The sequence below is a fragment of the Pomacea canaliculata genome, linkage group LG5 (genome assembly GCF_003073045.1).
Source record: "Pomacea canaliculata isolate SZHN2017 linkage group LG5, ASM307304v1, whole genome shotgun sequence".
NCBI classification, from domain to species: domain Eukaryota; kingdom Metazoa; phylum Mollusca; class Gastropoda; order Architaenioglossa; family Ampullariidae; genus Pomacea; species Pomacea canaliculata.
This window is the reverse complement of record NC_037594.1, coordinates 22,694,357-22,707,942: the sequence shown is the minus strand read 5'-3', so window position 1 is coordinate 22,707,942 and position 13,586 is coordinate 22,694,357. Positions and strand designations below refer to the sequence as shown.

The 13,586-nt window shown below is 37.4% G+C and overlaps 1 protein-coding gene across 1 annotated transcript; it reads left to right on the top strand.

Moving 5' to 3' along the window:
- Nucleotides 1-1,019: 1,019 nt before the first annotated feature.
- On the top strand, nucleotides 1,020-10,222 carry LOC112564763 (ankyrin repeat, PH and SEC7 domain containing protein secG-like). The gene is made up of 5 exons (XM_025239823.1): nucleotides 1,020-1,533; nucleotides 3,505-3,645; nucleotides 4,048-4,275; nucleotides 4,702-4,917; nucleotides 6,348-10,222. Exons 1-5 carry the CDS (start codon nucleotides 1,275-1,277, stop codon nucleotides 6,800-6,802), a joined length of 1,299 nt encoding a protein of 432 aa, XP_025095608.1. The 5' UTR covers nucleotides 1,020-1,274; the 3' UTR covers nucleotides 6,803-10,222.
- Nucleotides 10,223-13,586: the final 3,364 nt, after the last annotated feature.

Sequence of the window (13,586 nt, the reverse complement as noted above, 5' to 3'; positions counted from 1 at the left end):
GCAGACAACTCTGTTTCTACTGGTCGAGTTTTGTCAGAGTTACTGCTCTTATTTACAAGATAAATCTTCACCTCGATCTGTGTGTTCAAAACACACATTTAAAAAAAATATTCTTGACATTATATATATTGAAAGTTTTGTTTTCATATAAATTGTGGATGACTGTTCACTTGAATTTTCGTTTTCTTTGATATCATCTCCGAACTGCGTATATACGTTGCTATCTACAGACATACATGTACATTGATATGGTGCTACCCTCCTGTGGGGGTCGACGTGACCCGGGTCACAGGTTCAAGAAATATTCGCGTTTGCAACGAGTATGAGCACCTTTTATCAGGGCCCAACGAGTGACTGTCCACTTGTGTTGAAATATGTTGGTACAAGAGCGAAACGGTTTATAGCTCGAAGGGTGGGTCAGCAAATGGGAAAGGCAATGACTTGCAAAAGATTGTGGCGCGGCTGGCGCCCTGCGAGGAGTACCGTGACAATGTCCACATTAATGGGACGTTCCACAGAAAATCTTGTGTTAATTGCCAATAGCTATATTATGCAGTGAAAGGAAGATGTTGGCTTTTTTGGTGGGTGGAGGGAAAACTCCATGTTGACAGTTCGATAGATTCTTGTCTCCTCGATCGCATCAGTATATCTTTTTGAGGAGGCTGTCCCTCCTATATAGTTTCTTCGCCGCTTATATTTACAGTGCTTACGATCCGCATTCTGTGTGCATACTAGCTGTTGATGGACATGGACTTCTACAGAAAAACTCTGTGCAATTCACCATCGGGTCCGACACTGTGTTCGACATCAGTACGATTTTTTTTAAATTTAAAATGTTTCACAATATCGATCTTGTGTCCAACTCTAGGTCGACATTGCAGCACGTCAGCAAATTACAACGCTGGTATGCGTGCAGCTTTCTCAATTTATGTATCCTTAAAAATGAATATGAAAAACGCAAATGAATTATACACAGACTTTCAATCCTAATGCTCATTTTTTTTAATCCCGTTGGGACGAAATTAAGAAAAGGATGCACGAGGCGACAGCAATTTCTGCGTGGGTATATGCAGATGTCTTGCTATAGCACGTTTATTTATGCTCAGTCATGCCAACATAATCTCACTTTCAGATAAATATTTTTTATCTTCGAGCGCACTTATAATCTCAGAGTAAAGCTAACTCTAGGCAACACAACCCGTTAAAAAGTTAATAAATAAATAAAAAGTCACGTGGTGTCATGACGTCGCAGCCAACTCAGAGTGAAGACATTCATGATGGCGTACGCCGCTCAAAAGCGAAAGAGCAGAGAACATGCTGAAATGCAGATTAAAATGGAAGAGGATTTAATAAACGCAGTGAAAGAAAATAATATTACAGAAGTGGAAAAATTATTAAAAGCCGGAACGTCACCAGATGCGGCCGAACTTAACAGGAAACTGTACTACGAGTCCAAAAACTACCTGACACCGCTTCACCACGCAGCCGGTATAGGAGCAGCCGATATTCTTGCATTGTTAATACGTTTCAAAGGTAAGCCTCCAATTTTACTAAGTAAATGTTGAATTAACTAAGTAAAAGCGAAACTGCTTTCATAACTCTGACATATTTGTTAGTCGATATGGTTTTGGGTTGCCACAACAATACTCTCGTCGGATAGGCTGATGCTGCACTATTAGCGATGTAAAATTATTAACATTTGAAAAGAAATGATTTAGATGTTGTTTCGCATAAAAATTGACGGTGCGTCAGATTTATTCACGTGACATTATAAGACTTAGACCTAATTTGAATTGACTAAAATAAAAAGACCACCTTAAAATATCGTTATCAGCGGTTCATTAAAGTTCATTAGCGGCAACAAACTCCACGCCCCACTCCACTCTGCTTCAATACGATCGTGGTAGATACATCTGTTCTAGCATATAACTATAATTTATATTATGTATAATTCATTAAGTAACTTTTCTGCATGCCATACACTTGCTTAAGAACTCGAAATGCTCCATAACAGCAAGAATAAATGATATTGCACATTCCTCCAAAATGACACCTTCCAAAGGTAACATATTACTCAAAAATTCTTTCTACTGTATAAACATGTTCTCAGCACTTTCGTCTGTAACAGGAGCAGACAGCCTAGTATTATGTACCAAAAACAAAATGCTGACATGAATTTGATATACTACTATTAAAAGAGCAAAGAATGTGGCTTTTGCAATACAAATACCATCGCACAATTAATTCTGCTGGCCCGCCTAGCATTGTTGTCATGATTATATAAAATGATAGCTCCCCGCGAAACGCAAAATCGGCACCTTAATATTTATTCCACGTAGGGGCGTTTCTCACGCTTCAGTGCTCCGACTTGGTGTCTCTCTTGGTGCCGGACATTCAGAAAACTTCAAATATCCCACTTTAGTACATTTAATGGTAAGTACAACTATAAAAATGAAGTGGCCCGCGACACAGCGGCTGTGTCCGAAATGATATGTTGGGCATCACTGTATAAATGATAGGCCATATTTTATATGGAGAAAATATTTAATTAACTACATAGATTTTAGTACTGCATTTCTTTGTGAGTCTTAGACCATATGTGTGAGCAAAGTGATTCACACCTACAGTGGAAAAATAAAATTTCTAAATTTAGATAGTGCAGAAAGTTGTCAATTTATTTTTAATGCATTTTTTAGTGACTTTTGTCTTGACAATATTTATTTTGACCCTAGTATGCATAATGATTATTGAAAAAAATCATGTATGAATGATTTTTTATTATTTAGGCATGTCTCACTTTAAAAAACCTCAGAACTATCGCCCTGTTTCTAATCTTTCTTTTCTGTCCGATACGTTGGATTAGGTTGTGGTACAACTTTAGGAGGACCCACGATGCCATGACACCAAACGAAAGGAGGTGGGATTGGGTTGGGTCAGGTTTGGGTTAGGCTTAGGATTTACATTAGATTACAAGTAGGGTCGATCTTTTCCAGTTTGCAGTTTATATCATGGTGTCCACTACAAGGTGTGTCAATGCATCAAGGGCCTTTCTAAATTAAAGTGTTCTTGAATGATGTGCTACTCCAAATCATTTCTTTAGTCACAATCTATTCAACTCTTCCAGTGTGTCCAGTGATGTCTCTGAAACTTCATATACAAAAACTGTTGAGTTGAGGAAGTGGGGAGGTCACTGGTAGCCTGGATTTGGAGATTGTGCAGTGTGATCTTTGTGTGGGAAAAGAATTCCATTGCAGAACTGAATTAAATTTCTTTGGCATTACTTGTATTGAAACACACAAACGAAAGCAGCGGTGCGCATTCAATTTTCATAAAATGCTCTTCCATAGATGGCAGTTTGATTATATTTTAACTAATGTTGAACAATAAATGCTTACTAATCAAAACATTTAAAGTGGGAAAAATCATGATCACAAAACATAACAAAAGTTGCTAGAAGTCTGAGCCAAATAGCTAATTGTCTTTTTTTAATACAAAAATTTACAGCAAATGTCAATGCTAAGGACCGTTTTGATGTCACCCCTCTGCATGAAGCTGCAAAGAATGGTTTTGTCTCCTGCGTTCGGATACTTCTTGAAGCAGGTGCAGACATAAATGCTCCTACAAAGTATTCAAAGACATTTACAGGTATTGTAAAACTTTTAGGAAAGTTTCTTTTTCTCTGTATGAAAAGAGCATAGGTTTGCATGCATGTTCACAGATGCATGCTGGTTATTTATGCAAGTTTCACATACCGTTCAGTCCCAGACAACCAACACATTTTAAGCATGTTGTAGAAAAGGTGCACATTTCTGATGTTGATGATTATATAGTTTAAGGGTAAAACTAAAAACTTTCAAGTTTGTTTCTCAAAAACAAAATAGCTGAGCTGCCTCAATTATTTATAATTTCCATTATCTGATTCATGTTAGATTAGGTGCAAAACTGTTTAACCTTAACTGACAAGATATTTTTAAAATTGCTTAATAATTGACAAAGGCTTTAATTAGTGAGAAATGAGTAATGTCCTATTTCTTCATAAAATTTCAGGAATGCCATACCTTGGTGGAACTACACCGCTTCATCTTGCTGCAGAAAAAAACCGCATCCCCTGTGCCATTGAACTAATTCTTTATGGGGCAGACTATAATGCTGTTGATGAGGAAGGAAACACTAGTCTCTACATTGCGGCCAGAAATGGAAGTTCAGGCTGTGTAATGGGACATCTAGAAAATGCAGTTCGCATGGATATTCTCTCCATTCCAAATTTTGTCACTGGTAAATGTTATTACCACTCTCTGCTTTTGTTGAAAGTTACATGTAATGTGAGAAAAATTTAGCTGTTTAGATGTCAAGATTTTTTTCAGTGATTTTTTATTTTTAAAAAAGGCAAGATCCAGGATATCCTAAGCACTTTGTTGTATAAGTTTTGTTTATTGCAAGAAAAACCCACTCAAACGTTTAGGCAACTAAATAGCATAATTTTTTTTTTATGCAGGTTAGAAGTTACATTTTCAAGTAATAAAATGTTATAATATTTGTATAATATTTATAGAGCATGCACTAATTAAAAATTTATTCTGTACTTTAGCCTTGTCTCCTGGTGATTTAAAGAAAACTTAGTCTTAATCAGGGGAGCAAATAGTTGCAGATGCACCATGATCTGGTCAGAACACTAATTGTACCATTTCTGCTTATCATCAGAGAGCACAGCACTGCATGAATGTGTACGTCATGGAATGAAGGAGTGCATCCGAGAGTTGATCCGGAGAGGGTCCGATGTCAGTCATAAGGCGCTTAATGGACGCAGTCCACTGCATGAGGCACTAAGCCCCTGTATATGCTCATTTGACTTTGACGTCATCAAGGACATGGTTCTCAATGGTTATAACTGTGACATAAACCAAAAAGATGTGTGTGGTGAGTAATGGTATAGTCTTGACCAGAACCTGTAGAAAAGAATATAAAAGATGAGATAATATCTTTGTCATAAATGCCGGACTTTCATTTTCCAGCAGGAATGAGTGGATTTGATCCAGCAAAGGGAGGTGGGGGTACCTTTTATGCCAGGTGGAAGCTATTAGTGAAGGATGGCAAATAGTGTAGCCTGCACTGTATGTGCTCCTCACTCCCCTCCATTGGATCAAACAATTCCAGCCACGAGTTAAATGTTCGGGTTTTACCTCGTTGCTGTCATGCAGGCAAATCGCAGCGGATGGCTTACCTTGTTTAAGAAGTCACATTGTACACATGTATAAAGTGCTTTTGTTATTTAACTTGCAAACCGTTAATGGTACAGGAACATAATATAGTTCATTTAAAACTGGATCATTTCTTAATATTACTTCCCTTGGTTTGTACAGCAGGACATCCTGTCTTTTTCAAGTTTAAATCCTTTGTGACCAAGTGTGCAAAACGTGACAGACTACATTGGCTGATATTTTCCCTGTTTTCTGTCAGTTTGGTTGGCAATTCAGCAGAATATCTTATGATTTTTCTGATTCTGGATAATAGTCAGATTAGGATGAAAAGTTTACTTGTGTGAATATTAACTGGACATTTTATGTACATACCAAACTTTCGCTGTGGGTCTACTTCCGAAATGTGATCCAAAAGGCAGTTTTGGGTATGCTGAAATTTGTGAATTTGCTAAAGAAACAAAGCATACTACATCCTAAAGGTGAAACAGTTCATTTCTGCTAATAGTGATATTTAAAACTAATTAAAATTACATTTTTATGACATGGTTATTTTTTTCTTTTTTTTTAAATAGCCAAAATATGGTAACTAACAGAGACATCTTGTCTAAAAAGGAGGTGATTTTATTGAGTTAATAGATTATTGTTTATGTTTTGTATACGGTCTGTGACACCCCATTTAAAAGAATCATTGTGAAAAGAGCTTTGTTCAGAGGTGTGTTTTTAGATAAATACAGACTACACATGAGATTTCGAGTGCCCTAATTGTAGCCTAAGGGAAAGAATTGTAGTTAGCTCAAGAACTTCAATATACTCCCTTTTATTACAGTTCCCTTTAACTGAGATAGCATAAATTTTATAGGATAAGTTTTTCTGTTAATCATACTGGTCCATAGCATGGGGGTGTTACCATCTGAAATCCACTTTAAATGTGTTAGGAGTTAATTGTCATGGTTTCAATAAGATGTTACAAAAGAGGGTTACAGATCAGATCACTTTGCAGAATGTCCAAGCTGTTCCCTAAATTGATAGAAATGCATATTGATTTGAATGATGAAAAAATGTATGAATTAATCACATAGAGGTTTTGCACACCACATCTCACATTGCCGTATGACAAAGTTATAATGGCATTTTGTCTTTTGTGTACAGGCTACACTCCACTGCATTATGTTTGCTTTACTGACACACCACATCGTGAGCGAAGACCAGATGTAGCTACATTCTTTATTGCTTTGGGTGCCAACCCAAACATACGTAGCAGATGTGGTGAGGACTTGATCCAGCATGAACTTCGCCAGAATAATCCTATCTCCGATGTACTTGAAGCTATTATTGATGTCACTCCCAATCTTCTCCCTGTCAACAACAGAATGGCATTTTGCTTGCCAGGAGCCTGCAGTAATGGTGCAGTGTCCAGGTTAGTGGAGCACTACAACAGCATTGCATCCCAGCCTCGTAGTCTTCAGCACCTTGCACGCTGTGCTGTCCGCAGAGCTATGGGTCCCAAGCGAATTCGGAAAGTGCCATATCTCCCTTTACCAAAGATTATTCGTGACTACTTGCTGCTAAACAACAGATTAATAACAATACCTCATACATCTTAGTGACTGTTAAAGAGCGGTTTTTTTGTTGTGTTTTAAAGTATGTGGTTTTCAAACTTCAAGGAATGTTCAGGTGCGCTTGGAATTGTGGGTTTCATAGTTACTTCGGACCTTGGATGAAGTCTTTGAATGTGAAGTTTAGTAGAGCCTAAATGAGACACGTCTGCAAGTCTTAAAGGCAAAAGATGTGGAATGCAGTTGACAAAGCCATTTGCCACAAGGCATGAAAATGTCATCCTGTTGTAACTGCTGATATTGCATTGTAAGTTGCCACCACAAGGACAAGAGTTTTACCATCTTATTTAGTCAGGGTTAAAGACAGAAACAGATATGCAATAGACTGGTGTACTGCTGCCTCACTTTTTTTAAAAAGTGATTTTCAGTGCTTGTTATAAATGTTGTTAAATGCTGTTCAGGTGAGATTGTTATGTGGTGGTTAGAGCATTCAGAGGACCACAAGAGGACAAAATAGTAATTCAGCAACATCACTAGATTCTTAGAATTATTTTTTGTTTCCTCTCTCCCATGTAGCTAATACTTCAAGTGTTAAGATATTTAATGTGTACATGGATAGTGTGTGTATATATATATATATGCCTGTGTGCTTACGTGTAAAAGACCAAGCTTGAAAGCATAAGGATGTGACCAAAAGAATGAACCTGTGAACTGGACATTTGGCTATGGACAATCTAAGGTAAAGAGCCTGTCAGGTGACCTGACTGGTACATAGATTCTGTTAGGCTGAGATAATATATATTCTGTCAATTTCAGTGCCTGAATCACAATTATTATCTAATTCCAAGATATGTGATGTCCACTTGTAATTGGCAAGTTCTGCAAAATCTTGCTCTTGTGCACAGATAACATGCTACCTCATGTTATTAGGATCCATTCATGCTGTCTCGCAGTTGGCATGTAGTCCATGCCCATCAGTCTGAGCAGTGTATTAAGTTCTTTGGAAGATTTAAATTTATTTTTCTCCAGCAGTGAAGAATATTTAATTTTGCACAGTCTTGAAGTACTAAGCCATGCATGCTTGAACCCAATTATTGTGAGGTTTAGATTTCAAGTTAGCAGATTGTGAAAAATAACCTCATGCTGTTACAGTTAGCATGGTTCCTCAGATTTTGTAAGCTTTGGTTGACTATTAATTAAAAAACAAAACTTTTGTTAAGTACATTTTTTTTAAAAATTGATACATTTTTAAGAACACTAATAGGTAATCACAATCAACGAAATATTATCACAAGAGAACAGGTAATTTTTCATCAAGTGGCTTTTGATTTATGATTATGGTAGGGGACCACATGAGCATGTGTCATATTAAATAAAAGATTTATAATTATGTCTGGCTTCTTTATTTTCAATTTCTGGTTTAGATGTAAGTTTCAAATGTGCCATTTTAGCCATTCAAAAAAAGTTGTTTAGGCTGTTTTACAACCAAACAAGAGGGAGCCATGGTCAACGTGAAAATACTGGGCAACTACTCACAGACTGCACTGATGATTGTAAAGTACATCAATAAGAGAATTTTAGGTTTTCATACACATGACCTACATAATACAGCGACACTTGAAAGTAAACAGAGTTCATACAGTTTCTTGAAAGATGGTTGAATTTGTATTTGTTACCTTTGTGACAGATTCTGGTGATACAAAGCTTTACTGACATGGACACAGTAAGGTATAGATGATGTAAAGTCCTGGTTGCTATAAAACAGACTGCAACTGAACGAGGATAAGACTGAAGTGCTACTTGTCCAAAGAAATTTCGAAGTCATCCTTTTCTCCCTTGGTCTCTGTCTATTCATAGATTGGGTGTCATTCTCAATCAGAGTTTGACTTTTCATCAGCATATTTCTCATGTCTGCAGAAATGCTTACCTTGAACTTCATAGGATCAGTACTATTCATCATCTCACCACCGATGCAACTTAAACTAATCTGTGCCTTTATGCTATCAAGGATGGCTTACAGTAATTTTCTTTTAGCTGGAATTCCCAAGCATCTTCTTGACAGACTTCAAAGGATCCAGAATAACGCTGTTCGCCTAATCTGCAGACCATCTAGATGCAAAAATATTCCACCTATCATACACTGTCTTCACTGGCTGCCAGTCATACATCATATAGCCTACAAACTTTCCACTCTGACTTACTCAGCTGTTTCTGGCACAGGTTTTCGGTACTTCTCTGAACTCATTCCCATCTATACATGCGTTTAACCTCTTCGTTCATCTGACACCAAGCTTCTGCAAGTTCTACAAAGACAGACATGTGGACAGAAGTTTTTCTCCTACCAAGCCCCATCAACTTGGAACGGATTACCCATCAGCTTTCGTCACTCTAATTATCTTACCACCTTTAAGTCCAAACTTAAGACACATCTTTTGAGATCAATTTTACTGTAACCCTGTCCTGACCATGAGCGTGCATAATGTGTGTATTTATTTTGTGTATGAATAGCATCTGTCGAAGGAGTGAGCATCTGTAATATGCTAGCATGAGTGCATGGTTGTTGTTGATTTGGTCAATGATTTATGTAAAGCATTCTGAGCAAAGCTTTTTGGAAAGGCACCATATATAAATTCTCTTCATTATTATTCTTCTGAGAACACAGTTCTACAAACACGTGAAGGTTTTGAATGCAATTGTCATGTAAGACAAGAAAATGCTTTTTTTTTTTACAGTGGCCCTACACAATGCTATCTTCAGTACCTTGAAACTCATTTGCTTTTTTACATGGTATCTATTATTGGGTACCAAAAGCAGAGTATGATTCTACAGGGCAGAGTACTATAGCACATTGAAGTTGACCATTTGTCTTCGCAGAATTGGATCATCTGGGAAAGTGTGAACATTTGTCACAGCAGCATTCTTTCCTATGCATTCATCAAGAGCATGTAATGAGCTTTCATTGCACCTGCGCTTTTCAGATTCAATATTTTCTATGGAATTTGTCAGCAGAGACCCTAGCCCAGACATGTTAACTAGGAGCTGGCAGTAACATAAGAATCACATGTAGTTTTGCACGCATAGATTTAAACAGGTCATGAAAAATTGTGTATGTGTGTGTGTTTTTGTAATTTTGCAAGATTCCTGTTTCTCCTTGCAATTTCATGTTTCAAGTCATTAATAAGTGGTATGAAAAGAATCTTTAAAGGCAGCATTGTTTAGGGCTTATACAGATTTCTGCTAACTCCTCCACTTTACAGAGATTTTCTAATTTTGGTTCTGTATGTACATGCCCATACTAATTGTGCATCATGTTTCAGTATTAGAATGTGTTATAGTAGCAGCAGTATAAATTATTACAGTTCCATGGCCAAAGAGGACTGATAGTTTTTCATAAAATGATTTTATTTACAATTAAATATATTACTTGAGCATGTGTCATATGAAATAAAGTAAAAGATGTATAATTGTTTTGTAATGTCTGGCATCTATATTTTCAGTTAGTCTGGAAGCTCAGATGCTATGTCAGATTATTATTTTGGGTTGTTTTATTACCAATGGTAACCATGGAAGATGGTAGAGCTGGAGGCAGTAAGATGCATGTTCCATGTTCAGAATGGTAGTTATACAGCTTTATTTCTGCTTTTAGTTTTTCAAGGAATAAGTGCAGATTTGAGAACTCTCTATGCCTATTTTATTGTAGCATTGGGTTTATAACCCTACAAATTTGAGAAGCAGATTACATGTATAGTTCCATTTTAATTTTTGAAAGACTAAACCTATTTTTGTTCAAGCAAAAGTAAAGGCTGACCCAAATCAGATGCAAAACTAAGATAAAAATGCACCACTTTTGTTTATAACAGATGTTAAATGGAAAAGCAAGTCAAATGGTAAGTTGGACTTAATTGGTAAATGCTTTAAATCTTATCTCAGCAAACTGTTGGGTTGCAGAATCACATCAGAAACACAGCTTTAGGTTGTAAGGCTTCAGTATTTGCATACCCTTTCATAGAAGAAAACCAGACTGACTCTGTTCTGTAGGTGGACCGGCTGGATGAGAAAAGTATCAAACAATGTTGAAGCAGTGTCAGCAGTTCTGACCTTTGACAAGAAATGTGTTGAACAATGTTAATAATAATGCAGGGCTTCTGCTTACGCAAAAAATTGCGTACAGTACGCATTAAAAGTTCGGATGACCCCTTCAATTTTCGTCACTGGGGTCCCCTCAAATTTGGGCGAAGAACAGGGACCCCTTAAAAATCTGAAAGAATTTAGCCTTCGCAGAAGCTCTGATAATGTGAACTTAAAACGCGCAGCATCATGACCAAGATAGATCACACTCTCTGCACAGACCAATAATGACAAATGAAAGGTAACAGCCAGTGGACAGTGAGCTACATACTGAAGAACATAAAGATGAGGTACAAGAGTAGAATGTAAAGCAATGGATGAAGGGCTATAGATACTATAAACATTGTAAGATGGAGTTGTTACATGACAGCATGACAGAGAGTATTACCAGGGAGTTAAGAATAGTTTGTTCCTTGAGGAGCATAGGGCTACAACACTTAAAAATAGTAGTTCATGGATAATACTTTGTGAAGATACGTTTTCAGAGAGCGTTTGAATGTAGACTTGAGTCCGAGTGGCGAATGTGATGTGGAAGAGAGTTCCACTGCTTAACAGTGCAGAGTGAGGATGTCCGTTGTCCGTATGTGACTGTCTTTGTAGGGGAGAGGGATAGAATGCGGGAGTCTGATGAGGAGCTAAGGTTTCAGGCAAGAATGTGAACAGACAAGATTTCAGTAAAGTAGTGGGGGGAGGAACCTTCCAAAGAATCCATAGCATAGAGTTGAGAGCTTGTAATCTATTCTAGCTTCAACTGGTATCCAATGAAGAGAGTGACGAAATGGTGATTTTCGAGTCCAAACAAAAATGAGACAAGCAGCTGAGTTCTGGACTTTCTGAAGCTTGTGGATGAGGTACTATGGACAGCCAGCAAGAAGAGTGTTGCAGTAGTCTAATTTAGACAGAGCAAATGAACAGATGAGAACTTTGGTGATTGAGATAGTATGGCAAATGGAGCTGATCTTCTGGTGCTCACGACAGATGTGAGAAACATGCTTGTCAAGAGACAAGTCAGCAGACATTATTCATTTGTGTTAGCAGAGACAGCAGTTTTGCCAACTGACCAACATGACCATTTATAGCTTTCAATCTTTGAGAAGTGTGGAAAGACATAGCTTATGAGAAACTTAGTAACCCTTGTCTTGTTTACATCTTATCTCTGAAAAAGGAGGGTGTGTATTGATGTACACAAGACTGGCTTCAGTAGTGTGCGATGGTGTGTACAAATTTATTGTCACTACAATTCATTTAATGCAAGTCATTCCAAAGGATGAATTCAGTTTTACAAAGACATTCTTTTGTTTTTAACACATTGGCCCGGCTGCTTCCACAGTGATTGTTACATCGATGCATGTAGTAGCTACATTGCAATAAACTGGATGTCACTGTCTGTAACACATACCTCTGTCACACCACTATTCTCCAATTCATCAAACTGCTCTTTTCATCACTACCATCTGGCAATTCAGGGTGCCAGTGTTTTGATGAGTCCTTCCTCTCAGCTATCATGCACGTCATTTCAAAGATGTCACTGAACATGAATGGTATCCAACTTGAACTTAACCTGTTCTGGATGTAATTGTAAGTATCAAAACCATTTTGCAACCAAAATTGTGCTTGGATGTGATTCAAAACTGGCATCTTATCATTTAAGCCCAACTCTGCTTTTTGTTGTAGATTTTCTTTTTCTGGGGGTGATTTTGGAAAACAGGTAAATTCACCTTCCAAGATGGGAGTGGAATAACTGGTGGTGAGTCTTGAGGCTGTAGCCAGCGTGAGATCTGAAAGCATTTTGTCCTGACAGCATTTACCTTAGCTGATGAAGACTAGATGTGGAACAGCAGCTACTGCCTTCACTATATTTTGACACTACGAGATGGACGTCTATCAAATATAAACTTGGGAGGTGGGGTTCTAACATGGTAGAAGATACAAGATAATGTTATCACTAACTTTGAAAGGATAACGAGGATTTTCAAAGTGGATCAACATGTTACCCAATAACAAAGCAGTTACAAGCTAGAACTAGAATGTAAAGAAAACTTAAGGTTTAGGCTTATTTACAGTGTACATGGTTTGACAATAGTTCAAACTATGAAATGTATATAAGATGGGAAATATTTACACCCAAATACTACTACAAATTTTTGCTATATCTATTCCTCTTCGTGCATCAGGTTGCACATAAAGCCTCAACCAGAGTCGACACCAATGTCGATCGGCTGAAACCCGCTCTAGGTGACCCCACGTCCAGCCCGTTCTATTTATCTCCCTTTCCACTGTTCTTCTCCAATTTTTGCTATAAATACTGCAATATTTATAGGTTATCTGTCGAAGCCCATCAACAGACTTGCCTATGGTTCCTGTTGTATACGAATAGACCAAGATCAACACCAGTGCTTTCAGTTCACACACCCCTTCGCCGAAACAGAGATGATTTAAGATGTTTCTTATGCTTTTAACCAGTATTAGAGTTTTTAAATCAAGAATAGAAAATACAAGCGGATTTTATATAAAAGCGAGAGACCAAGGTGAAGCATATACATGTATGCGAACACTTCAGTGATTGTAGATCTTCGTGTCAATGTGCGTTTCATATATTATTTTCATAAGAAAAATTTCAGACGAGTGAAGCAAATACTTTTGTGTTTTAAACAGGCACAAGTTTGGTTAACAGTGCAACAAAGCAATGCACTTACGGTAATTG